Genomic DNA, 26,657 nt, shown 5'->3' on the forward strand with positions numbered 1-26,657 from the left:
GCCATCTCCCAGACAGTGTCTCAATCAGTCGGAGACTCAGTTTCCCCATCTGTAAATGAATAGAGTATCTCTACCCATATCTTAGGTCTTTGCGGGGATGGAATAAGACAAGCTATATAAAGTGTGTGCACAGTGCCCAGCATAGAGCAAAGGCACAATAGATGGTGGCCATTATCATCAGTGTCTGCCTTGTTAAAACCCAGAGCACCTCCAGGCAGCTGCTGGGCACCAGGCACCTGAAGCCTCTGTGCTCGCTTTCCGAGGAAGGATCCCCAGCCCAGCCTCAGCCATGGAGTCACGGACCTGCAGGGCTGAGGCCGGTGCTCCTGCACCAGCCTTCTAGTGCCCTATAGTCATATATCCAGGGCTACCTGTGCATGACCTTTGTCCCAAACTCCCTGACAAGCTGATGGACTGCAGCAGCTCTGCTCTGGGAGTTAGCACTGACCTTTGGAGGCTGTACAGCTGTCACTCACTGCCCGACCTGGGGCCGGTCATTAATGGCTTTACTTAAGCCCCTGGACCTTTGCAGTTGAGCTAACAAAGAATGACCCGGGGCCTGGGCCACCAAAGCCCAGAGGTCTTCACCTGGTTACCCCACAGATGACAGGCTAGGCCGGGTGGCCTGACCAGGAGTCCCTCTGCCCTTCCTGGCCTGTCCCCATGCTCCTTCATCACAGTCACTGAGCCCTTGGCTTCCCTGACCTTCGTATCCCTTTCAGTCCTATTTCTCCAGCCATTCTGTACAACCTCCCCCCATGACCTAAATGTTGCTGGCCCGGCACTGCTTTGCCCTCCTGCTTCTCACTCCACGTACCACCCTGAACAACCCCGTTCCCTGCCCAAGCCCCAGGAGCAGACAGGAGCTCTGGGGCTGGAGGTCCTCGCGGTCATCAGAGCACTGGTCACTTCGTGCTCTCATTTAAAAGTTAACTGGGGCCTTCTAAGAAGGGTGGGAAGGTGGCATCTCTGTGTCAGCCACCCTTCAAAGGCTCTATCTCCAGCTCGGAGTCTTCTGAATTTCAGAATGTCTCTCCATGAATCATCTCTACCTAGCTGGGCTACAAGTTCCCAAACCAATGTCATCTCATTCCTTCTCCTGGGTTCCCAGGTTCAGTCACCCAGGCTAACACTGGGAAGTCACGACTTTTCACCTCTAGTCCATTACCAAGTCCTCTATCCCACCTCCACATCATTGCGAATGCGCCAACGTTTCCTCCTCCCACAGCCTGAGTTGGCCCAGGCTAGCCTCAGCCAGGTCTCCCTGCCTCCGCTCTGGCCCCCACCCCCAGTCCATCCTCCATTTGGCATCCAGCGATATTTATCACACGAAATCTTTCCACATCCCTTCCCAGCTCAAAACTCGACATATCTCCTCAGGTTGCATCTTAGGACCCAGTAAACCTCACATTCCTAGTCAGATGTTCAAGGCCCTCCCTAGTTAGCATTAAATGACCTTTTGTCTCACTCCCTTTAAGGGCTCCAGTTTCCAGCTGCCCTTCCCCCTAATCACTTCCAACTAGAAGCTAAACTCCTAATTCCTCACTGTGTCCCCAGCCCAGCATGGGGCCTGGCACTCAGGAGACATTCAGGCCGTGCCTGCGGCCCAGTGTGGATCCTCTGCAATGATCCTGAGGACCTCCCACCAGGAGACCCTAGGAAGCACCCAAAACATGGCCCTAATTTCAGCATCTGCTCCATGGCCCTATCTCCAGACTCCACAATAAATACTCACTTTGGCTCCGGGAGCGCCGGGGAGGCCTGGATTTCCATAAGGCCCAGGAGGACCCTGAAAGGGAAAAGAAACGAAAAAGTGAGGGAAAACAGAGCCATTCCACTTCCTACAGCAGTGCCAGCACGTTCCTGCACACGCTCGGTCTCCTCCCCTGGCCAGATCTTAGCAGTATTGCAACGGCAACTCTCTTTTAGGAGGGCCCCCCACATGCCTGGCACTGCGCTAAGCGCTATTCATACATCATCTCATTTTATCCATTAGCCCATCTCATTTTATCCTTTTGAATAAAACAGGAATCGTGACAGTACCTACCTCGTGGGCTAATGGATAAAAAGGAGGAAGCTGGTGTTTTGAGAGGTTTTTGATTTTTTAGGCCATGCAGCTGCTAAGGGGCAGAGCTAGAGCTCAGCCTCAGATGTGTGATTTCAGAGCACAAGCCCTTAACAGCTGAATTTTACCGCCTTCCACACTCTCCTCCGTTGGCCCCATCAACCCTTCCCAGCTGGCTTCCTTAGGCTCAAATCACACTCAGCTGTTTGCTTCCCTGCTCCATGCCTGGTACTTTCTCCTTTCAGCACCTTTGCCATGCTGTTCCCATCATCTGTCATGCCTTTCCCATCCATTCCCTCCAGCTGAAACCCAACCCATCCTACAAGGTCTGGCTCAAATGCCGCCTCCTCCAGGGAACCTCTGGGGACTCTTCCTACCTAAAGGAACCTCTCCACCCTTCAGACTTCAGACTGACTGTTGCATGAGCCTTTGGAGTTAAGAGTTCAATGAAGGGAATGCTTGGCCTTTTCTGAACAAAGGCACAGCCCCACTGTGGCCATGATACATAGTCATTTCTCTCCCTTGGATTCCTTCAGGCTCTGAGCTTATGGCACCCTCCAGGGTCCTTGGAGCAGCTGGGAAGAATGAGCCTAGAGAATCAAAAAGTCTTGGCCAGTGTCACACAGCAGAGTAGTAGCTAAGGAAGGGCCAGAACTGGGGTCTGTTGGCTTCAAGTCCAGGGTTTATTCATGGCACTAGATTTTCCCAGGCCATTTCTGAATCTGCTGCAACAGCTGGGTCCAGTTATGTCCACTTTCTCCAGCAAGCGCCCTGAACTATACAGCCTTGCAGACCAGTGGTATAAAAAGAGCCCAAGAGTCAGGTAATTCCTGGTGGTCTTTGTCCAGTAGGAATAATCTGGGGCACTGAGGGTGGAGAGAGGAACCTCAAAAGGCCCCGCGGTGCCCCCCACCACGCCAGCCTCCAGACACACTGCCCTTGTCCCTGACCCCTCTTGACCCATCTGGCTAGCTCTGTAAGAACTTGCTGCCTTTCTCTCTCTTGGAAGCCAACTTCCCAGCTGCAGTCTGTCACATTCTGACCAAGGCACCTCCCCCTTCCTCGATGCCTGAACTGGGACCCTCCCCTTCTCTGAAAACATCTAGAAAGAACAATGTTCAGAAGCTCGCTCAGCCTGGGGGGTTTATATAATGGTGTCATGGGTGATCATCCCTCTAAAACCATCAGCCTTCCAACCCCTCCCAACATCCCACCAAACACAGTCTGTTGCCACAGGGCTGTAACTAGGAAGTGTCAAGACCTGGAATCGCTCCTGAGCCTCCCCTCCCCCAGCCTCAGTCTCTCTGTCTTACAAATGACTGGGACCCAGTGGTCTCTAAGGAACCTGGAAGACCTCAGATGTTCACCCCAGCCCAGACTTCTGGGGTCTAATCTTAGAGCTCAGCCTGAATTGGGCAAAGGTTGGGTGGGGGTGTTCGAGGAGGGGCACCTGATCACACCCCAGAACAAGGCATGGGCTGTACCAGGTCAAGGGTGGCCACGTCTCCCCAGTTGTGCCCCAAGCTGCCCCAAAGACGATGGGCCGGAGCACTCGGCTACCACATCTGCAGCTCATGAAGATGGGGGCTTCCTGCTTTCCCACCCCCACCTCCCCATCCCTCTCCAGCCACTGCCTTGCAGAGAAACGAAGCACATAGTTGAGTGGGAGCCAAGCAGACCAATTCTATAAATGCTGCAGCCCAGAAAGGCGGATGGGGGCAGGGCCAAGGGATTCCCCAATATCCCTCAATGAATGACAGGAGGATGTGGAGGCGGGAAGGACATGCCACTGACCTCAGGTGAGGCCCTGCCCCGCCCTGAGTACCAGAGCTGCCATCTATGCAGAGAGGAGCTGACATTGTGTAATCCCAGCATTCTATTATCTTTGGAATTTTATGATCTATGGAATTTCCAGTCCAGAAACAGGATGATGGGCGAGACTGCGATGGATGTCAGGAGAGTCATTTACTCACTCGTGGAATGTCAGAGCTGGGAGGAACCTTGGGAATGCCTTATCAGGATCCCATGATTTATAGATGGGGAAACTGAGGCCCGGAAAAGGGAAGGAACTTGGCTGAGATAACACAGCTTCTTGGTGGACGTGTTCTTGACTCCCAGACTAGAGCTCATCAGTGACCATTTGTCCAGCACCTGCCACAGACAGTGCACTCTGCTAGGCATCATGTAAGAAAAAGCAGAAAGCTGGGCCTGTCTCTAGCCCAGTGGGGCTCAGCCAAGCAGACGGAAAAATTAGCACACAGATGGTTAAGACCACAGGCTCTAGAGTCAGACGATTTTGTTTCAGTCCTGGCTCTGATATTTACTCTGTTCGACTTTACCCAAAGTAACCAAAATGTTTTGAGCCGCAGTTTCCTCACCTGTAAAATGGGGGTATTGGAACCTATTTCTCACGATGGCTGGGAAGATAGAATGAGATCACGCACATGCAGCTCCGTAAACAGAGTTCAGAGGTCAATATGAGTTTTAGAAAGGGATTCGTGCCATCCAGAAGGGCAGATAAAGTGCTGTAGGAGCTTCGAGAAGGGGCTGGTCGTTGGAAAAGGAGCTGGCACTTGATCTGAGCCATGGAGGGAGGAGGAGTTTGCAGAAGAGGGTGTGCCAGGTCTAGGAGACAGCCTGAGCAACCCTGCAGAGGCTGGAGGGCTCAGGAGTGTAGAGTGGGGGCACAGGCAGACTGCCTGGGCCTGAAATGCTGGGTCAAAGGGCCTCATCCTGGTCCCAGGCTGCAAGGTCCCGTGGCCAGCAGTGTCAATGGCACTTCTGTGGTCCCCAGCTCTGGGCATGGGCTGCATGGAGACTCCAAAGCCAGGAGGAAATACCGCTGCATGGAGCAGATTCCAGAGCCCTGGGCCTGGGGAGCACAGGGCCAGGTCTGGAGGGAACTAGGGCTCGAGTAATTGCATAACCAGAACCATCCGCTGGCCTCGGAGCTAAAAATATGCCCCAGGCAGCTATCTCTGCCAGGGCTTCGCCAGGCACCCAGCGTGGGAAAGGCTGATTCAGCCTGGGCACAGATGCCAGGCGCCGTGGGTCTGAGTCCTCTTGGGAAGGGGGCGGATTTCCCTGCAAGAGGGAGGGGTCCCAGCATATGGTTAAGAGACTTCGTTCCAGTCCTTGCTCTGCCATCTATTAGATGCTTAATTTCTTCATCCCCCAAATGAGAATGATCATACTGACCCATGGGGATTCTGGGAGAGAGGGGATCACATAAGTCAACATTAAGTGACATGGGAGGCATAATACATAGGAGCTGTTCTTCATCCAGAGGCTCAGGCTAGTTCTTATCGGCCAGTGCAGCCCTGCCAAGCCATCTTTCAGCCTCCAGTTGAACTTTTCAGCACAGGGAGCTCACCCCCTCCCTGGCATGGCCTGTCTAATTGCCTATGTCAGCATCCCTACCCCAGAATGGTCCTGCAGAGGTGGGAAGAGGGATGTGAGGGTCATGTCCTCCAAAGTCAGGTTTTTTTTTTCCTAGACAAGCCCCAGAGCCCATAAGCTCAGGGATGTGATCTGCAGACACCCCTTCTCAGCCCCAGGCAGCAATGACAACTGAGACCCTGCAAGAGGTCATCGCTGTCCCATGGCATGTCTGTCCACACGGTGCCCTTAAGAGCCCTAAGTCCACTCCAATGGACAAAGTAGAAAATGAATGCCAGAGAGAGGCAGGGAACAGTTTGAGAACACAAAGCAAAGCTGGGACTTCAGCAGCAGTGGGACACAGGCCAGAGAGCCAACCAGTGCTCCGAAGGATGATGTGTGATCACTTACCCGAGGCCCCCGTGCACCGGGGGCTCCAGGGAGCCCAGGCAGCCCAGGGGGACCCTGAAAAGAAAGCAAAACAGCATCAGTGTCAAGTAGTAGTAGAGAATGGGTTCAAGCATTCATTCAACAAACCTGTCCAGAGCTCTGGGCATGGAAATCCCATGGCTGAAAAGAGGGGTTTCCTGAGGTCCCTGCCTGGGGAACTCATGCTCTTGGGAGTTTTCGGGCCTTTGCAGCTGCTATTTCTCAGTCTTTAAAGCTCTCATCTTTTATTACTCAGCTAACTTAGTTACAGTGTCACCTCCTCCAGGAAACCTTCCATGATTCCTCCTCCAATTTGGGCCAAGTCTCCCTCTTTCTCTCTGCTTTGAAGGCCACTAGATTTATCATGGAATTGTCTGCTTAGAAGCCTGCTTCTCCCACCAGACCATGGTCTCCTCAAAGGAACTAATAGGATATGAGTCATCTCTCTCTCCCCAGGGCTCAGCCAAATGTTTGATAAAGTAAAACAGCAAAAGACTTCGGAGCTCAGCCAAGTTCTCTGCAGAGCCAGAGAAGAGAAGGGACTTGTCCAAGGTGACGCCGAGCATCTTTGCACCGTGGAGATGCAGTATAGCATAAAGAGCACAAGCATCAGACAGGCTTGGGTTCAAATCCCAGGGCTACCACTTCCCAGCTGGGTTTGGACAAGTTCCTTAACCAGCCTGATCTATAAAATGGGGATAATAACATACTTTTTACAGTATTACCGAAACGAGAGACCGTAAATGTGTAACACGATGTCTTGTATGTAATCGTCACTCAAATGTTTCATCTATTCCAATGGCCACAGCCTGGCCCATCCTTCATCACTGCTCCCCAAGAACCTGCAACAGCCCCTTTGTTTGTCTCCCCACCTCTGCCCTCTTCCCTCTCTAGTCCTCCACACAGCCTGGTTCACCTTCCCAAAGTACTCCCCTGCTCATCAACAGTTGATGGCTCCCCATTTCCCGCAAGATAACAGCCTAACCTTGCAACATGGCATTCAGTGAGCACCTGTCTGGCCTCACGGCTCCTCCGTTCACATAGTAAGGGAGGCAGACAAGCAGACGTACTAAACCATGGGCTGACCTTTGTTCAAATCTCGGTTTTGCACTTTGTGCAAGCCCTTCGGCCTGTCTGTTTTCCGCTGCTCCCCTTTACAATAGGTTCAGTAGCTACCGTTCCGTCTACCCCAAGGAGTGCATGATGATTAACCAAGCGCCTGATCTGAAGAACTGAACACGGAGCCTTCGAAGGAAGCCAGGCTTTCGAGGATGTGTGAGGCCTGGGGAATTCATTTGTTTCAAATAACCATCAATGAGATTCCAGGTTTCCTGCCCAGAGTTAAAATCAGTGTTGAAAACCCAGTACGGTTTGGCTGGTAATTAATCCAGACCTCACGCTGGGCAGCCTTGGTTCACAGTTCTGGCCTGTGAACACCACGTGCTTGCTCGTCCATGAATAAAAATCAGAAGAGAGATCCAGACAGGCAGATATGGGTACCAAAGCCCCAGGGTCACTGGAAAGGGCCCCCGGATGGAGGAGTGGGGGCGGCTGCTGCATGACCTCAGGCCAAGTCCCAGCAGCCACCTCCAAGCCTCTGGCGCTGCTGGCCAAATTTGCAGCAGTCATCCAGAGCCCGGGGGCCTGGGAGGACAGTCTCTAGTCCTATGTCCAGTTCTGCAGGTTTGGGATCCAGGGCCAGCCTACTTTCCGCTCCTCCCCAGGGAGCAGTTGACTATGGTGTAAGACTGGGGCTCTGGCTTCACGCGGGGCACCCCCACCTACTAGCTCTGTGGCTTTAGGCAAGTAACCTTCAGTATCCAAGGCTTCGTTCTTTAACTACAAAAACGAGGATATAATAGCACCTAGCTGACAGATAACCTATAAAAAGTGCTAATCCTGCTGCCTGGCACATAGCGAATGCCCAAAAAGTTAGCTGTTGTTTCTGTTAAGCAAGCTGCTGGAACCTCCCCAGCTTGAAATTTTAAGCCACCCTCCTCACATCTGTTTTTCGGGAAGAGCAAAAGATTTCCCTTCCTAGAAGGCTCTCCGTGGCCCTATTCTTTCATGTGAACTAGAATTAAAGGGAAATGCAGAGGCTAAGGCTAAGCGTTACTGTAGGTACTGAGCCCTTTCAACAGATAAGAAACCAGAGAGAGGCTCGGAAAGGCAAAGCGATTCGTCCAAGGTTGCACAGCTAATAGGCAGAGCCTCGATTCAACCCAAGGCCATTTGACTTGTTCTCCTACCCTAGGCTACTTCTACACAGAAAATCTTGACCAGCTGTATTCTGACTGGCTGTGCAACATGGGGTAACTCCCCTCCCTTCCGTGGGCATCTTCGAAATGAGCATTCTGGATGCTTCCCAACATTAGCACTTCCTGAATTGCAGGCTGGTGGTGATTTCCTCCTCTAGGATATCTGGCAGGAGAAGAAAAGTGAGATCATACCCATCTCACAGAGCAGGCCAAGGCCCGAAGGGGCGACGGGCTTGTACAGGGCTCCAAGGACGCTCCCTCGTGGACCCTGGTAGAGCCACAACTACAGAGGCCTGGACACTCCCTCTTGGCATTTCTTCTGCCCTAGAAACGAGGACATCCAAGCTGGGGTCTGACCTCATCCACAACATCTGCAGAGCAGACTCTGTGCCAGCTGGGACCCACAGCCCGGCCGGGTGATGTCAGTCTACGGCCTGACTCCTCGCCATGGCAGCCCAGCCCCCAGCTGTAGATTCGGCCGGCCCTCCTTTACCGACCTGGGACCGGGATGCCCCATGCCCAGCTGCAGCCACAGGCCTGGCTCTTCCCCTCGCAGTGCTCTTTGTTAGCGGATGAGGGTGGGCGCCCCCTCTCCCCAGATCTGAGACCCTGCCTGTTCTCCATGCAGTGGAAAAATGCTGCCATTTCTTTCCAGGGCCCAAAGCCTGAGCGGGTGACTCTGGGATGATTCACAAGGCCGGGGTGGGATTTTCCACTCCACGCTGCAAACAACAGGGCCTCTGAGAGGGCCCAGAGCTGAGGGGGAGGGGAACAGGGGCCTCAGGCCTGTCTGGGGGAGATGGACAGAGGCCTGGGCTCAGGGCTCATGCAAACAGAACCATGGAAACAACCAAGCCCCCACTATAGGCTTCCCCCAAGGGTCCTGGCCTCCGACAGCCAAACCTAGGGAACCTCGTCCCACGGAACAAGTCCACCCTTGTGTCCAACTGCAAGAGCCCGCCTGCCAAGCCTTGTAGAAAAAAGTAAGTCCTGGCTAGCATGGTCCCTGGCAGCAGGCAAGAAGTTTCACAGGTCTGGGATCTGGGAGACCCGAGTCCAATCCTTAGTGTGCTGCTAACTGCCAGGTGACCCTTCACAATGAACTTTCAGTCTCTGGACCTCTGCTCAGTGCCTGTAGCCTGCAGAGGGGGAGGCAGGAGACCTCAGAGGGTCCTCCCATCTCTGACCACCTGAGCTCACGATTATGCCCAAGGAAAGCCCTCAGGATGCTGTGTCTTCCCCTGACTCTGTCCCAGGGAAGGGCCTCCTGGGACAGGGCTTCTTCACGTGGCTCTGAGCAAGTCACTTCATCTCCTTGTGCTTTGGGGCATCAGTTTGTCCAGCTGTAAAATATGGATGTAATACTCTTCTTCTAAGATAACATGTATGTTGGTTATTCTCCATTTGTCCCCCAGATCTACTCTGTGCCCTGGGAAGCTGAACCCCCCAGGCTTTTTTGCTCTTTGCTTCTGGCTGCGTTTGGCCAGTGGGAGGCCACTGCAGGAGAGTGGGCAGAGTATTTCTCTCCCTGCTCCCTCCCTGCTGTGCTGTAGTTTGGCCCCAGCTCCTGTCAGAGACCCCTGGTCATGTTTTAACTCTTCCGGGTTCTGGTAACACCTTCCCCTCCCCTTGTACATTTACGTTGGACCCATGTGGTTCCTTTGATGCTGCCCACAGCTCTGTAAACAGTCCATCCCCTCCTTAAACTCTCAATTACCCTGTTCCCCACTTCGAGCTGTAAGACACAGCATGCAAACTGCTTAGCACAGAACAGAAGCTCAAAAACGATAGGCTAAGAACAGAACAAAAATATCCCTCTATTCTCTTGGGTTCTAGGTGATACTAGTGTAAGGAGTGAATTTCTCAAGATCTAGTCCCAATTCGAAACTGCCAACAGGATGAAAGTGCCCGTGTTCAAACCCTCCTGCTTTTCTTAATGCAACGATGCCCCTACCTCAACCATCAGCCACGACAATCCACTGGCACCCAGGTTCTAGTGCTGGGTGCTTTACCACCTTCATCTCCCTCAATCTATACAACAACCTTGGAAAGGTAGATGGTACCGCATCCCCATTTTACAGAGGAGGAAACTAAAGCTCAGAGAGGTTAAGTGACTTGCCAAAGGTCACACGGCACCTGGTACCGAGAAGGCGATCGACATTTGTTGAAAGAAAGGACAGATGGCTGGATAAGGAAACGGTTCAAACCCAGGTCATTCCAAATCTAAAGTCTGTGGGTTTTTACATTCCATGTGGCCTCCTTATCCCACCAGCAGCAGAGATCTGTGTAACCTCAAGGAGACGGGCCTGGGAGTCAGAACAACCTGTTTTTTGTAAGGATCAGATTCTTTCATTCACAGATAGTCACGGAGCATCTGCTGTAGGCCAGGCCCTCGGCCGGGTCTCCCCCGAGGTGACGCCTGCAAACAGTACAAGCAAGTGCAAATGCCAACAGCCTGATCATGAATAAATAAGGCCTTGACTCGCCTCCTCCCAGGCGTGGGGCTTCTGTGCAGCTTCTGTGCAGCCTCTGTGAACCGCAGCCTCCCCGCCCCTCCCCAGCCCAGGCCCAGCTCAGCTTTTCCATGCTCCCCCCGCTCCTGGGGCTCCCACAGAGCTCCCTCACTCAGTGGCTACAACTCCTGGCAGGCCCGGGCCCAGAGCTCTGTCTCAGCCTCTGCCAGTCTGTCTCGTGCCCCTCGAGAACCATGCAGAACAAGTCAGACACAGCCATGGCACCCCTCTCAGGCTCTGAAAGTCCCCGCAGTCATTTCTAAGGAGGGAGCTCTTCCAAAGCCATGTCACAGAGGAGAGACAGCCCCAGGGAGAGGAAAGAAGCTCCCAAGTTACCCAGCAAACTAGATCTCCAAGGTAGCCTTGGAGATCACTCAATTTGCTGTTATTATCTTTCATTCTATAGAAACTGAGGCTGAGAGTGAATTAGGGCCACACGGGATTTGAACCCAGATCTGCATGTTTCCAGCCTGGGGACAATTAAGCCCTGTGCCCCAGGCAGCATAGCTTCTGCTCCGCTGGGAAGAGATTCTGAATGCTTGTGGAGATTGGAGGCGGATAAGAGAGGACAAAAGAAACATGAGTTCTTATCACTGATCAAAGATACCACTTTGATTACATAATTTCCGGTATCTAGTGAAATATAAATGAGCAGTTGGCCCCCTGCCACACAGAGGACTGGACAAAGCTTCTGGAAGCTTCTGGGCTCCTATTGGAGTGAGGCTAGGTTCCAAGCTGGGGGAGGGTGGGATTAGGGGCAGGACGGTGCAGGAGGAAGGATGCCACCTGCGCGGACCACAGTCCTCCCTCTTGCCCACAAGCCTGGAGGAGCAGGAAGAACCATGGCCCTCCTGGAAGTCAGGGGTCTGGAGCTGCATCCCAGCGTTTGCAAGAAAATACTGGATGCCCCTGACCAAATCTTTTGTCCCTCTAACCTTTGAGCCCTCTTCTGTAGAGCAGGGATTAACACACACATCCTGTCCCTCCTGAACCAGGTCCTGCAAAGTCCTAAAGGGAAATGCCACGCTCGTGGAACTAATTCATAAACATAATAGGGATAGAAACAGAAGATTCTAGACATTGAGCTCTTCCTTTGAGGCCAAGGATAGTGCCTGACACATCTCTGAAACCCCCAGCCTCCCAGCTCTGAGTCCACTCACCCTGAGTTTCAGAGTGAACATTCCGATGGATGGGATGGAATATGCTGGAGTCTGGAGCAGGGCTGTAAACTTCAACTCTGCCTCCTACATGCTATGTGCCCTTGGGCAAGACCTGGCTCCTCACCTGCCCACTGAGGAGGGTTGGACTGAACGATGCCTACGCACCTAATCACTGCACAGGACTCCAATCACAGGGAAGCTCATGGAGGATATCGGGACGGAGGCTTCCTCTCCTGCTCAGCCACATCACCAAACCGTGGAGGGCGGGGAGTACGTGGCTCGGGCATCTGCCAGGCCCAAAGGTAGATTCTATGCCCTAAAACACCATTCCTGCTGCAGTTCTGGTGGCTCAGACACAGCCATCCCCTCTCTCCATACCACACACAACTTGGGAGGCAAGGTTGGTTTCCTCCACTGGGCAGAACGGAGACCCCGAACCTCACCACCCTCTGGCAGAGGGAGAGACTTCACCCCCTTTCAACCTTACAGCCAGTGAGCCAGTGCCCACGCAGCTTGGGAAGCTGCACTGTCAGTGCCCGAGGCGCCTGGTGCCTGAGTCGGGTTTGTGGCCTGGAGGGGCACGAAAGGTTCTTCCTTCTTTCCTCGGCTATCAACTCTCTACCCTGCCAACTGCAGAACACGAGACTTGAGCGGAACGTTGACATAATTGCAAAGCAATGCATACAATTTCCATAAGTTCTACAATATGGTTATAATAAAAACGGGCCCTCGGTCCCCTTAGAGGCGGGCTGAATAAAAATTATTCCTGATGATTATTAAAACTTATTAAGTGTGTTTGTAAGGCCCGGAATCCCGAGCATCTGTCACCATCACCACATTGTAGGGAGCCTAACATCAAACATAAAGCCCAGGAGGAAGAAACCACACAGCGGTCAGCGCCAAGGCAGGAGAACAGAGCAGAAGCCCTAGCTTTTGCACACTGCAGCCCATCATTCCCCGCCCAGAGGAATTGGCCTCCAGCTGCAGAAAGGTCGTTGCCCCTGGAGACAGTCCCAGGCAAGCCAGAGGCATTGACCCCGAGAATGTTTCCTACACGTGGAATGTTCCTTCTTTCCTTGATTACTCGGGTCAATCCTGACTCTCTTCACCCTAAACTCCTCTACCAGGGGCCACAAATCAAATGTCTACAGGAGCCAGGCAGATAATATCAACGAGTGAAAAGAAAGGGTTAGAAGACCAAATCGGGACTTTAGACCTGGGGACTGTCTTAAAGGGGCGGCACTGACCTGGCCACGGCCCGTGGGCCATTGCATCTCTCGCCTTCCAAGAAAAGCTAATCACCGGGTCTTTTATAAGAAATCTCTCACATTTTTAAAATGTTAGTAACTTATTTAAATATTTTTAAACAACGCTGCGTGTGCCAAACAAAACATTCAGGACTATCCATGTGCGACCTTTGTCCGAAACTGCCAGACAAGCTGCTGGGCCGAGGGAGCTCAGCTCCAGGAGTCAGGAGCTAGACCCAGACAGACAGTTCATGGTTTTCCTTTAGCCACTTGACCTTTACAGTTAGGTTAGCAAAGAATGACCTGGGGCCTGGGCCAACCAAAGCCCAAGGGTACTTTTCACCTGCAGGTGGCCACCGGACCAGTCTGGTTCACTGGACCACGAATCCAGAGCAGGATGCACAGTCATGAACACAGCACAGGTGGAGAGTGAGGGACCTGGGTTCAAGTCAAGACTCTGCCCATAACCAGCTCCCTGCTCTAAGTTGCTTCTCTTCCTCCTCCCTAACCAGGAACAACCACTTGACCTCACTGGCCCTGTCACCCATTCAAACTCCATGCAACACGTACACCTCACCCAGTCTTACCGGCAAACCACAGTCTCCCTTGGGCCCTGGAGGTCCCATCAGCAGCGGGAAAGGCGTAGATTCCACCAGGTGGAAGAATGAGTAGCCACTGCCCGTGGGCTGGGGGCTGGAGGAAAAGAATTGCGCTGGGGCCAATGCCGGGGCCGGGGTGGTCTGCTGGCCAGGCCAGGGTTGTCTGGGGCTGGGCCCTGCTGTCAGTTCACTGAACGGGACATCCCTGGCTGCCTTCCCGGGTCTGAGGGGGATGGGCTTCCGGGGGCTGCTCTTGGGTCTGTCTTTCTTTGTGGCTTCTGATCCAGTGGGTTTCTTGCTTCCAGTGGGGAGTGAACCAGGCGTGAGGGTGGGAGGCATCGCTGTGGCTGGAAGCCGAGCAGTCCTGGTAGAACCGGGACTAGGGGCAGGTGATGGGGACAAAACAGTGGGTTGGGGAGGTCTATGCGTGCTGGTGCGGGCAGGGGCCAGCACACTGGCATGGCTGCTCATCTTGGCCTCAGTCTGGACAACTGGGGTAAAGGGCTTTTTAGAGGCACCAGTGGCGGGGGGTAGATGCCGGGCGCTGGGTGGTGGGGGTCTGGGCGTAACAGGATTCCTCTGGATCGGCTTCACTGTAGGATGGGAAACTCTGGCAGGAACTGGGTGGGAAGTGCGTGGCACTGACTTCTTGGTAGGTGGGGCTGACTTTGTGACGGAAGGTGGAGCTGCCTTCTGGGTGGGGCGGGGGCTTTTGACAGGGACGACTGAAGAAGGGGCTGAAGGCTTAGTTGGGTGACTTTTGGGGATTTTGGCAACTGTGCTCTTTTGTGATGGCTGGACAGGTGCGGCGGAGCTGGCAGGAGAGGCTGGGTGCATGGGAGAAAGCACTTCATTGGCTGACAGCTTGGCAGGTAGCAGTGGGGTATGGGCTGGGTCTCCCACTGGGACACGCTTGTGAGAGTCTGTGGTGCTAGTCCTTTGAGGCTTGGTGGGTGTGGTGGGCACTACAGTCACCCTGGGGCCCCTGCCTGCTGGCCGTGACCCCAGGGCTGGCATGGCAGTGGTCAGGTTCTCCAGGCCTAGCAGGGCAAGGCTGGTCTGGAAGGCGAAGGATGCGCCAGAGTCTCGGGGGAGGAGGGGTCCCAGCTGGGGCCGGTACGTGTCGGCCTGTCCACACTCCTTTCTCAGGTGGGTACAGTAATTGTGAGCGACCTGCGTCACAGGGTAGATACTGAACTGGCACACAGCACCTTCAAACTGGACCGCATGTGGGCTCATCTTTCCGAAAAGGAAGGAGCCTTCAGGGTCAAGCACTGGGTCCCTGTGGAAAGCCAGTGGGACGAGCACCCGGCGCTGCCCACAGGCCGTCACCAGGGTGACTGTGCGGCCACGAAGCTCCAGAGCCAGGTGGTGCCAGCGCCCATCGTGCACGTCGAGGTCGAAGGCCACGGAGCGCCGGGGCCCCAGGTGGACGACTGTCTTGCCGGGGAGGAACTGCAGGCCCAGCTGCAGCTTGTGCTTCCGGCTGCGGACGGCGAAGAGGAAGGCATGATTCACCCGGTGGGAGCAGAGGCTCAGCACCAGCGCTAGCTCTGTGCCCAGAGCGGCAGGGATGACAGCAGTCGTGGGGGCCTGGAGCCGGGCCCGCTGCGTAACGATGAAGCCTGACTGGAACGGAATGACTCCTGGGGGTGGGGGACTCCGGCCACCCACTGCCTTGGCCCAGCTGAGGCCCAGCCGCTGGAGGACATCCACATCTGGAGAGGGAAGGCAAAGGGGGAGAGGGCACGGTCAGGGCCTGGTCCAGCCCCAGACCCCCCTGTAGGAGCACAGGCGGCGAGGACAGTCCACCCCCCGCTATCTGCTGCCTCAGGGTTTTAGCTGAGAGTGCAGAGCTGGAAGCAATCCTTCGGCTGGCTGCGTGATCTTTGCATATAGTGGAAAAAACACAGACTCTGGAGCCAAACTTCCTGAGTTCAAATTCCAGTACCACCACTTACTAGCCTCGTGGCTTCAGTGCCTTGGTTTTCCCATCTATCAAATGGGATAATAGTAGTATCCAACTCAGAAGGATGATGTGAGGATTAAATGAGCTACTACACTTGGAAAAAGGGGCCTGGCACAAAAAAAGCATTTCAAACAATAACTATTAATACTAAAAAGATGATAATCACCAAATGCTAGTGCTAAAAGGATTAGAGGCTGCCCAGTGCGACTTGTTTCCCGTTCTCTCTGCCTCAAAAGCCATCTCCTCCAAGAAGCAGTTCCATAGCGAAGGAACAGGGTGACAGGAATGGACATGTCACTGGAGATTCCACCTTTAGGAACCTACCCAGCCCCCTTCCCACCCCTGAGGTCTGTCTGGCCTGAGCAGGCTCCGGGGAGCTTCTATCTGCACATAAAGGAGAGGACACTTCCAATGACTCCCCCTCCCTGTGTGGCTTTGGAGAGACCAGAGGAAGTCATTAAGGCACCCCTGCAACCTCTGTCCTCTGGCAGACCATGGCCTGGGCAGGTCATATCCGCCCAGTAATTACATCAGGGGGGCTAGCCAGAGGAAGGGGAGGGCTTCCAGGGTGTTTATGGAAAGGCATCCTGATCTCGCCTCACGGGCCATTCGACCTCCTTTGGGCAGCTAAGCTACCAGAGTCTGCAGAAGCCGACTCCAAGCTCCATCTCGGCAGGCAAGGAGAGGCTGCCTCCGGGACTGGGGCTTGGGTCAGGTCCTTAGGCCCCTTTCCCTGAGCTCAGCGCCCCAGCCCCTCAGTGTGGAATGTTCTCTCTCTCATCATGCAGCGCGAGGGATGTTTATTGGGCTGAATGCAGCCTGAAGCCCTTAGGAGGCCTTCAGTTGACAACTGTCAGATGGATGAGCAGATGGATGGATGGACAGCTACATGGGCTAGAAGAAACTGAGAACCTGGGCGCTGGCAACACGGCAGCGTAACGGTTCCCTAGCAGGCTCTGGAGTCAGAAGGCCGGACTTTAGAGCCAGACAAGGCCACCTGAGTCTGGACTCTGAGGCTCAGCTCCTCGCACCATCAAACGGGGTTACGAAGAATGCCTATATCGTAGAGTTGTCGGGAGATGAAATGGTGGTTCCTTCATCTCCTCACCCATACCCTGCACCAAGTACCTCTGCCCAAGTCTCATTCTGACCCTGGGGCCTCGGTCTCCCTGCCTGTAAGACAAGGGAAACCAGACCTGGAGATGGCCACGAAGTGCTAACAGCATTCTCTAAGAACGCTATAGCTGCAGGCTGCTGGTTTAGTCGCTTGTCGAAGACCTTATTTCTCCCTGAGGCCGAAAGGCCTTCATTTCCCTTCACATTCCTCCTTTCCCCCACCTGTCTAGCCCCAGGTCCTACGCTAAAATAAACCATTGCTTAAAAATTCTCTTAGTAGTGTATTTTGTTTTAATCACTGAAAACCCCTATATTATCACAAAGTACTACTCACTATAAACAACTTAAAAAGGAGGAACCACTTGTTACGGAAGAGGTAAGGGCAGGAAGCCGCCTCTCCCCTCCTTTTGTCCCACCTCAGCAGCCCTGGAGAGGCCTCCAACCTGCACACCTCTCTCCTTGCATACAGCAGCTTACAGCCACTTGCAGTCACCGAGGGGAAGTGACAACTGGCCAGGCCAGGGAGCACCGATGAGGTTGCCAGGGAGCACCGATGAGGTTTCCTTTATCATCCTCTTCAAGCCAGTTTCAAAGCTGACACCGGCCAGTCTCTAGATCTCCCCTGCAGACTGTCATCAGCTCAGGGGCAAAGCCCCAAATTCTGAGACCTGGGGCTGGCGGACGTGGTCATCGCTGAGCTTCCAGGAGCCTCTGACCACTGTGGGCTCCACAGCAGACAGAGAAGGGCTGCTCTTGCCCAAACTTTCCAGGTAAATAATATAATTAACAATAATAAATAACATTTACTGAGCACTTACTATGTACCGAGTGCCTCCCATGCATTTTTTTGCTTGATTCTCTCAACCATCTGTGAAGCAGGTACTATTTATTATCCTCACTTTCTAAATAAGGGTCAGAAAAGTAAGCTATAATAATGTGCCCAAGGTCACGCAGCTTATAATAAAGGGCACAGCTGGGGTTTGAACCCTGACCGCCTGGCTTCAGGGTCTTTGTTCTTAGCCACTATCCTGTGCTGGAGCCCCTCAGACTTGTTGGAACACAGGGTGGAGACACAGCCAGAATCCCATCAGGGGTGAGGAGCTAGGGGACAGAAGAATGAATGTAGCACAACGCCAAGATGGAAGTACCCAGCCAGCTGGCCACAGCAAGATCCCTTTATTACATAAACCTGGCTCCACACAGCCCCGGCCTCTCCCCAACCCCCAGTGCCTGACTCAGGACTCTGGACAGCTGTTCACCTACTTTGTGGGGGAAACAGCAAGCTCGGAAAAAATGACATTTGCACAGAATGTTGACGGGCAGCAGGAGTCTCTTCCGGGCACGACCCTCCTCTCCCGGGGGCCCAATCCCTGCCCGGCAGCCGGTCAGGCCACAGGGGCTCTGGGAGTGCCCGGCTGCCTGCTCCCCACACGGCGGGTGTGGAGGAGGGGGAAGGGCTGCTATTTTAAGAGGCGTTGTGGCTGCTTGACAAACAGATGTGGGAGAGGTTTCAGTTTCAAGGGGCAGCTGTGTAGCCAGCCCACCGCTGCCCAGGCCCCCTGGACAGCTCCTCAGGGATAGTTAGGAAAAGCAGGATCTCACCAGAGGGGAGGGCAGGTCACAGGCTTGGGCAATGATAGTCATGGCCTCTGTGACTCTTCTCAACAGTTGTCCCAGGACAGATAGGGACAACTGAGGCTTACCAGCCAAAAGTGACTTACTCGAATTGTGCCCCGGAGAGAAACGAAAGAATCACCTTTCCGCATTTCTGCACTGAGCCCTTCCTACCCCTTATAAAACATCAAATGTGATTCTTTCAAGCCCAGGGAGAATTTGCCAATGACTGACTCCATTCTACTGATGAGAAAACAGAGGCATTGAGTTCCAAATAGGAGCACGGATGTCTCCTACTCCTACATTCTGGGATCCCTTCTGTCCTCCCTTGTCTCCCCCTGGACAAAAAGAGAGAATTACCTTCAGGAGCTCCTTGGGTGGAGGCCAGGTGACAGGCAAATGAAACTAAGATCCAGGTGAAGAGAAACCCCCTAGAGACCAGGAGACACAAGCAGAGGTGGCATCAGCTTCCACCCCTCGGCCCAGATCCAGCTGGGGAGTTGGGAGTAGATCACCCAGCCCCGGCCCCACCCCAGTCTTGCCACAAAAGGTGAGAAGCAAGGTTGCAGGCTCTAGGACCCCATTAGAACAGTCCACGCTCCTGAGACTCTAGGTACAACCTCTTGGGGGCGAGAACTGCTTATAATGGTACAAATACAACCTTGCTTTTTACAGAATGATAAACCAAGGTCATGGGCAGGAAACAGTGGATAGGAAGCCCTGCCTTGCATGTCAGGAGACCCAAGGTCCAGCTCAAAATTTGCTGCCATCTCTGGGGTTCAGTCTCCCCATCTGTATGGTGGCCTCATGATCTTGAAGCCCAATGAGCAAGAGCCAGGGCTGAAAGTTCAGTGGGAAGACTAGTCGGTCTGCTTGGATGACGTGTCCTCAAAGGGCAGGACAGATGAAAATCACTTTCCAAGCCCAAGACAGGGAGCAGAAGAAGACCATTTAACCAGGACCAGCGTGTGCTAAGGAAGATGCTCGGCTGACTTTACGCAGATGGAAAATGGGAGAAGATAAGAGAGAAGATGATAGAGTCAGGGAGGCCCAGACGCAAACCTGGCCCCATTGCTCACCAGTTGTGTGACCCTGGATGAGTCGCTCAGCCTCCCTAAGTCTGTCTCCTCCTCTGCAACATGGCTGACACTCCCTATCTTGCAGACCATTCATGAGGATTAAATAAGCTAATGCATGTCAAGGCTTGGCCTGCCGCCAGTCACACAAGTGCTCCTTAGACTAGCCCTGCTGCCCGTGCACTCTGGGGACAGGAAGAGTTAATGCTCTGCTCAGAAGCTCCTGCCAAGATGGGCAGAGGCGGTAATCCGATTTCACCTTCCTGTGGGAGCAGCCACTGGTGACACCCGAAGCTACCTAAGGCATCTGATCCTTGAGTAGGCAAAGGGGAGGGCGGCACGTGGCCAGGGATGGCTGGCCAGGATGCAGGCTGAGAGAGCTGTGACGGGTGGGTAGGGAAGGCTAAGGCTGGGACACAAAGGCCCAGGATCTGCTTCCAAGAGGAAAGCTAGGATGGTGTGCTTTTGGGGAATCACGTAATCTATGAAACCTGTCTGCAGGAGTTGATCTCTGGAGCTCCAGGTTCTTCCCAGCTCCCTTGGTGACTTGGAAAATAAGCTCACACCCTCTGATTGACTAGTAGGTACTCCAATTTAATTGCAATTAGAATCAATAGTCGTCCGGACCTGGATGCTGTGGAAGACACCAGTGGTTACTTACCCACGGCCCTTCTGCCTTCCTGTTTGTTCAAGGAGACATGGACTTCAGAGGACATTGGATGAATCTGGATAAGTCTAAGGTAATCCTGGAAATTTCATTTGCCATGGCAGTGATTGGTTTGGGAATGCATATATGACCCAAATGTGGCCAGTGAGAGATGTGAAGGAGGCCTGTCAGGGCCCTTGGGAAAGCATTTCAAAAGGACAGAGAGGTTTTCATCTAGCTTTTGTATGTTATTGAGTGAGGATGTACAGCCATTTTGTGCACATGAGGTAACAAGCCCCATGACTATGTGAGGATGGCAGAATGAAAAAATAGTGGGTGTCCGATGACACCTGAGATGCTAAGTTAGTCAACCCTATTACTGCTTTTCTTTTGGCCCTCTTGATATGCGAGGTAATAACTCCCTTCCATTGTGTGAGCTGGGTCTTCAGTTACTTGCAACATGAGGCAAACTAGCTGAAACAGCCCTCGGACGCTGATGGTGATCCCCAGAAAGCTTTCTTCAGCCTCTAGACCTTTGTGCATGCTGCGTCTGTTCTAGACATCACTCTTTAGCTTGGTCAGTTCCAGCCTGGGTGTCATCTCCCACAGCCTGCTGCACATACCTCACCACAGCAGGGATCTTATGTGTGGCCATTGTCTATTTTCCTGTTTCTCTTTTGTAGTCCAGGTCCCTGAAGGGCAGGGACCACTTCTGTCTTGTTCACTCTTGTGTTCCCAGCACCTAGCAGGCATGTAGTAAGTATTCAGCATGTTTTGCAGGAGGAATGAATATTTCCTGGTATAAGACTTTTTAAAGGGTCTTCTCAAAGCCTTAACTCTAGCAGATCTCCCCACCTTTTTTCCCAGGGTTGCTCTTGGATAAGCCTTGGTCCCTTCTCATCCTCTCCAAACCTGCTGCCGCTGCTGTGAGAATGCCTTTTGCGCGGGGCCACTCCTCCCTGCCTCCACAGGCCTCACCTCCAGCTCAGCACCAGCAAAGACTAAAGGTCAGAGTGCCTAACTGCCCTGGGGTTGCCTGGAGAGAAGAGCACAGGCTGACCTTCCAGCATGACCTGCCCACCTGAAGCAAATGGCAGCCTCATCAGCCCTGAAAAGAAACAGGCAGTTTTGCTTGATCTGACCAAAACTGAGGCTTAGGGAGGACGTGGACTTCCTCAAGGTCACCCTGGGCAGGCTCTAGGGTCACAATTCTTCAGTACTATTTCCCGGGTGGACACCAGGTGGACACCACAGGAAACTATAGCCAGATATATTGGAGAAGAGCTATCGCTTGTGTCCCAGTCCTGGCAGTTCCCAAAGCACGACTGCACACCAAAGGCTCTGAAAAGTCCTGCAATCAAGAAATTGACTAAACTTTCTCTCATTCAGCAGTACTCAAACTTAGAGGACAAAGAAACTCATTTCTCCTGAGAATGCCCCTCAGAAGACACTGCTCCTCACTTTCCAGTGTCCTTGCAACCTCACTGGTTTATGTTCCATTTCCTTCCAGCCCCCTCTCTTCCCAGCCCTTGCCATGCACAAGCCCTCACTCCTTGAGTCTCACTGTGTTATGTCGCACCCACCCTTCTTAGAATGTTTCCCAAGCTGCTAAAGAGAGGCCAGGTAGAGAGGAGTAGGTGTAAGAACCGCAAATGTCCTTCTCAGTCAATTTTACCTGCTGTGGTTATGTCAAGGTGACTACTATGCAGAAAATAAGAGGGTATATTAGGGGAAATATTTTTAATTCCCAAAGTTCAGGAGAAAGAAGACTCACAGGGGGAATGGGACCAGAATCTTCTCTTCAATGAAGCTTTCTAACACCATGATTTTTAACGAGATTTTCAGCCCTGAAGGCCTCTTTCAAAAGCATTTGTCCACCCATTCATTCACTTCAAAAAATGCCACTGACCACTTAAGACCTGGATTCTGTGTGTACTTGACCAATAAACTTCCAAAGTATAATAGTGCAGGGGTAGAGTGGGAGAAGGCTCTCTGAGGTCATCTAGAGGCCAGATGTCCCCTCGTTGTAGAGATGGGCACCTGAGGCCCAGAGAAGGGAAGTGACTTGCCTAAAGCTACACATCACATCAGTGACTCACATCATCTGACACTACTACTTAACAGACAGACAGTCCTTGACACTTGACTTGCCTCCCATGCAGAAGAAATCGGAGACTTATAGGGACTTCCTACTTGCCAGAGACCATAGTCCCAGGCTTCACCAACAGGAACGGAGATGCAGCCTGGGGAGCCAACAAGCCATCTCAGTGAGCTCCAGGCCTGGAAAGTTGGCTCCCAGAGGGAGGCCCTGACGATCCTTTTGCTCCCGTTCCAATCCTGTTTAGGCTACTGCTAATAACGTTCAGTGCCTGCGCTGGCTCAGGGCTTTGTTCTTCCAGACTTCTGTTTTCACCACTGACTTGTGGGCTTTGGCTCAGCGAACCCAGGGCTCCAGAACGTCGGGAAGACCAGAGCACAAGGGCCAGAGAGGGCAGGAGGCAGCCGAAACTGGAGCCACGCGCTAGGAGCCTGACCTTGGAGATACAGCCTGGCCACACAGCCCTCCAGGAAGGGAACCCAAATGTTCCTTTCCCCTGAGGAAGGCCCTCTGCCAGTACACCAAATGTGGCCACTCTTGGACCATGAGGCTGCCAGAACCTGTAGCTGGCTTGCATGGTTTTCCTTCCATCCTTGTTACCTAGGAACACACGAGGATCTCGGAACCCCATACCGACTTGAACATCCACTAAGAGCTCAGAACTGAGGGCCGGGGTGCTGAAACACACCAGGAAAGTGGCCCTGAGGATTCCAGGTTTGGCCGTGCTCCCATGGGGTAAGATGGGAAGGACGTTGCCCAGAGGACGCAGAACAGCGATGGGGAATGGACCTGTCCCACCTGCCTCCATGGACTGGCCAGGCCCCATGTGGCCAGACGGTCACACCCAAGCTCCTTTCTTCACACCTTACACCTCTTCCATCGGAACACAGACAGGTCATCTGTCTGGACAGGATGCAGCCCTGAAATTTCCAGTTGACTCACACATCCATTCAAGATGAAGTGAATAATAATATAAATAACAGCTGCCGTTTCTTGAACACTTACTACAAGCCAGGCACTGTTCTAAACTCTTTGCAAGCACGGTCTCATTAATCCTCACAAAACCCTGCTACCTGGGAATCAAGATGCTCATATTGTGGATGATAGAAATGAGAAGCAGAGAGGCGAGAGCTTTGCCCAGGCTCACAGGGCAGAATCGGGATTCACATTTTCTGATGACAAGGCTCTCTCTGCCCTGCAGCCTGCCTCCCACTGGTGTGAGTCTCCCACCACTAACTAACCGATAGGGCACTTTAGTGGTCTGGGGAGAGGTGTGGAGGAGCAGAGCTGGAAAGCATGCAGGGGTCAGAGGGCACAGGACCTGGAGCCCCACTGTGGTGAGGGAGGCAGTAAGACAGGAGAAGGGAGAGGCTGAGCCACCAAGCAGCATGATGCCCACCTACTTGTCCAAGGCTTGGGCCCCACTATGGGGTGCCCACCTGGCACTACTTTTCTACCAACCGCTGGCATCTACCCTGGCACAGGGTCTTCTGGAGAAAATGAGTCAGCAATGTGCTTACTGGTGCTGTGTGTGTGTGTGTGTGTGTGTGTGTGTGTGTGTGTGTGTGTGTGTGTTGGGAGGTGGGGGGCGGGGGATCTCAGCCAGCCAGCTTTTTCCAAGACATGGGAAAGAAGGAGGGGGTATCATCCCCCATTCCAGCTCAGAGGGGCAGGGCATGGTGGGTGGGGCGGAGCTACAGCCTAGACCAGCCTCTTGGGAGTGTCCTCTGGTCCTAGGGGCAGGATGGAAAGCCAGCAAGTTCTGTGAATCCCTGGGCAGTGAGCATGAGCCACAGTCCATAGGGCCCCCAGGGGCTGCTCTCATCCTTGCTCCCTCCCACACACACCCACACCCACACGAAGTGACTCGCTTTTGCACGCGCGCTCAACTCTTACAACTTCTACTCCACAGGCTGGGACTCAGAGCCTCTGGGTCTCAGCTCTGCCGCAGCCCCTCCTTGGAATTCCCTGCCCCTCTCCGGCCCTTGGTCTCTGCATCTGTATGTACAATGAGGAGTTCCACTGGGCGATCTCCCAGGGCCTTTCTGCTCTGACATGCTGGCTCACTTTTTTTTCTCTCACACGCGGGAAAGCGACAATAACTGAATCCCTACCCTCCATCCCAGAGAAGCAGGGAAACACTGAGATACACAGACCCGAACAGACTGACACACACACGAAGATTTCCAGAAACCAAGGACGTGCAAGGACACACAGACACCGAGATAGTAGCAAAAGCCGAGACCTGGAGACCTAGAAACTTGGAGACAGTTTCACAAGAGCCAGAAACGGAGACTTACAGAATCAGGACCTGTGGACACCAACACTGGAACACACCGAGACAGTAAGAAACGGAGACCCCTTCCGCCCTAAGCATCCATAAAGCACCCCCTCTACTCCCCACCCCTCCGCCGGCCGCTCCTGGAGCCACCACCCACCCCCAGTCCCGACCCCGGACTGGCTCTGCACGGACCCTCCCCAGCTCCGCTCCCGCCCCAGCGCCAACAAGCAGCGCGGCCAGGCAGGGCAGGGCCAGGAGGGGCAGGGCAGGCAGTGCTCGCCAACCCGGGCCGGACCGGGGGCGCAGCCCGCTTTAACCCTTGGCGGCCTGCCTCACAGGGGCGCAGGAAGGGGTAGGAAGCCGACGTTCCTCTAGAAGCGTCCGGCGCGGCGGGGAACCCCAGCCCTCCCTGAGGCTGGAGCAGCAGGAAGCTGGGGAGGGGGCGTCCCCGAGCTCGTACTCACCCCCCGTGCGCCGCTGCCGCCGCCGCCGCCGCTGTGCCTCGGGCTCCCCGCGCCGATCCCGCTCCCATGGCGGGCCCCTACTTCATGCTCCCGAGCCCGGGGGGCAAGTGTGGGCGCGCCCCATGGGGCCGCCAGCCCCCCGCCCCGCCGCGCCAGGCCGGCTCAGAGCGCGCGGCCCCCGCACCCCCAGCGCAGCCCCGCGCCCAGAGGTGCCCGAGCAGTCAGGCAGCGCGGCTGGGGCCCCGCGGGCGCCTGTGCCAGGCCCATGGTCCCAGGAGTCCCGGCGCCGCGCTCGCCCCTGCCTCGCTCTTTTTCTGCTTCCACCGAAAAGAAGAAGCAGGAAAAAAAAGAGAGATGATCAAACTTTTGGAGGCGGGCTGCTGGCGGTCCCCGGAGACAGAGCGAGGCCGGGCAAGGGCGCGCGGAGGGCGGTGGAAGCTGCCTCCCCGCCGGCCTGGGGGAGGAGAGGAAAAGGAAGGATTTGGGGGAAATGAAGGCGATTTAAAGTCTCGGCCCGCGGCGGCTCTCCACCTTCTCTCCTCCCCGCGCTGGGCCGCCCTCTGCTGCCCCCGGCTGCCCCCTGCCGGCCACAGCCGGGGACACATACTCGGCCGGCCCTCGACAACCCTGCTGATACACTAGTGCCCCACCACTGTGAAAATGGGAAATTGAGATTTACGGAGAGGAACGAGTTGGCCTAGGCAGCATAGCGGGATGATCACAGTTTGGAGATTCGAGACTTCTGGCTTACGAGGTCCCCAAGTTGGGAGGCGGAGATAAGGGGAAAGGGGACAGATGCTACCGCTGAAAGGAGCCCGGAATTCCAGGACAGATCTGGGACCAGGATCAGTGTCCAGACTCCCAAGACAACGACAACCAGTGTCCTACCACACACACACACACCACACACACACACACACACACACAGCACCTTACTTTCCTCAGATTCAAGGTGCCCTTAAGAACAGACTCTGGTATCAGTGGGGTGGGAGAACCGTGTTAAACCCTCGCTTTGCCCCTCTCCCGTTCCAGATGGAATGGCTTAACCTTCACCCCCGCAAAGATCGCGACCGAAGAGACTCCTGAAATCCCACTGAACTTTGGAACTGCCGCCTTTTGAGCCAAGCTTTCACCGAAACTTTTTCCTTGACCAGCACACCCACAGCCCCAGTTGAGCATTGCCGCGACACCCTCTGCCTCCAGCCTCCCCCAGCTTCCCGTTCACTGGGTGCACACACACACTCCCACCTTGTGCACACAGCCCCCAAACTCCAGACACCCAGGGCTCCCACTGAACCTCTGCACACATGCAAGCTTTTTTGACCACCTCCTCCACAGGTTCCTGAGCCACTGCCCAGGTGTCTCAGACAGTGCAAGCACTGAACTCCCACACGCACCAGACACATGCTGGTCTTACGCGCTGGAAGCTAATGATTCTACTAAAGCGTTACCGCACCACGCGCGCACGCCCTGCAACCTTCCGCGTCACGCCTGTTACACACCCAGACGTTACCGCGCACTCGTGATGCGCACCCCGCCCGCTGATTATCACTGGTGCGGACGCCAGCAGGCACGCTCCTTCCCCTGCCTGTTAACACCCTCCTCCCCATCCCTTCACTGGCATCCCCCAATTCTTCCATCCAGATCCCTGGGTGCAGGGCCCCTGAACCGTCTGGTCTTCCTCACAGCTTGTTAGTCATGGTCCCCAGGCGAACGAGGTGTAGTCCTTCCCTAAACTGGGCGC

The 26,657-nt window shown here is 54.2% G+C and overlaps 1 protein-coding gene across 14 annotated transcripts in view; it reads right to left on the minus strand.

Annotated features, from left to right (window-relative positions):
• COL27A1 (collagen type XXVII alpha 1 chain) overlaps window positions 1–25,460 on the minus strand; it is a 131,645-nt gene extending 106,185 nt beyond the window's left edge. For 8 of the 14 annotated variants that reach the window (XR_005653718.1, XR_005653723.1, XR_005653720.1 and 5 more), the window contains exons 1-5: window positions 24,914–25,460; window positions 18,709–18,779; window positions 13,638–15,367; window positions 5,855–5,908; window positions 1,736–1,789 (exon numbers count right to left, since the gene is read on the minus strand). Coding sequence is in view for 7 of the 14 variants with exons in the window: in XM_039866818.1 (XP_039722752.1) it covers window positions 1,736–1,789; window positions 5,855–5,908; window positions 13,638–15,367; window positions 18,709–18,779; window positions 24,914–24,981 (1,977 nt within the window). In the remaining 7 variants the exon portion in view is untranslated. Of the gene's footprint in view, window positions 1–1,735; window positions 1,790–5,854; window positions 5,909–13,637; window positions 15,368–18,708; window positions 18,780–20,693; window positions 24,032–24,913 lie in introns of those variants that run through there. The other 6 variants (XM_039866815.1, XM_039866812.1, XM_039866816.1 and 3 more) reach the window with 4 other exon arrangements.
• Between the last annotated feature and the right edge of the window lie 1,197 nt (window positions 25,461–26,657).

The sequence above is a fragment of the Pteropus medius genome, unplaced genomic scaffold (genome assembly GCF_902729225.1).
Source record: "Pteropus medius unplaced genomic scaffold, Ma_sr-lr_union100, whole genome shotgun sequence".
Classification (NCBI taxonomy): domain Eukaryota; kingdom Metazoa; phylum Chordata; class Mammalia; order Chiroptera; family Pteropodidae; genus Pteropus; species Pteropus medius.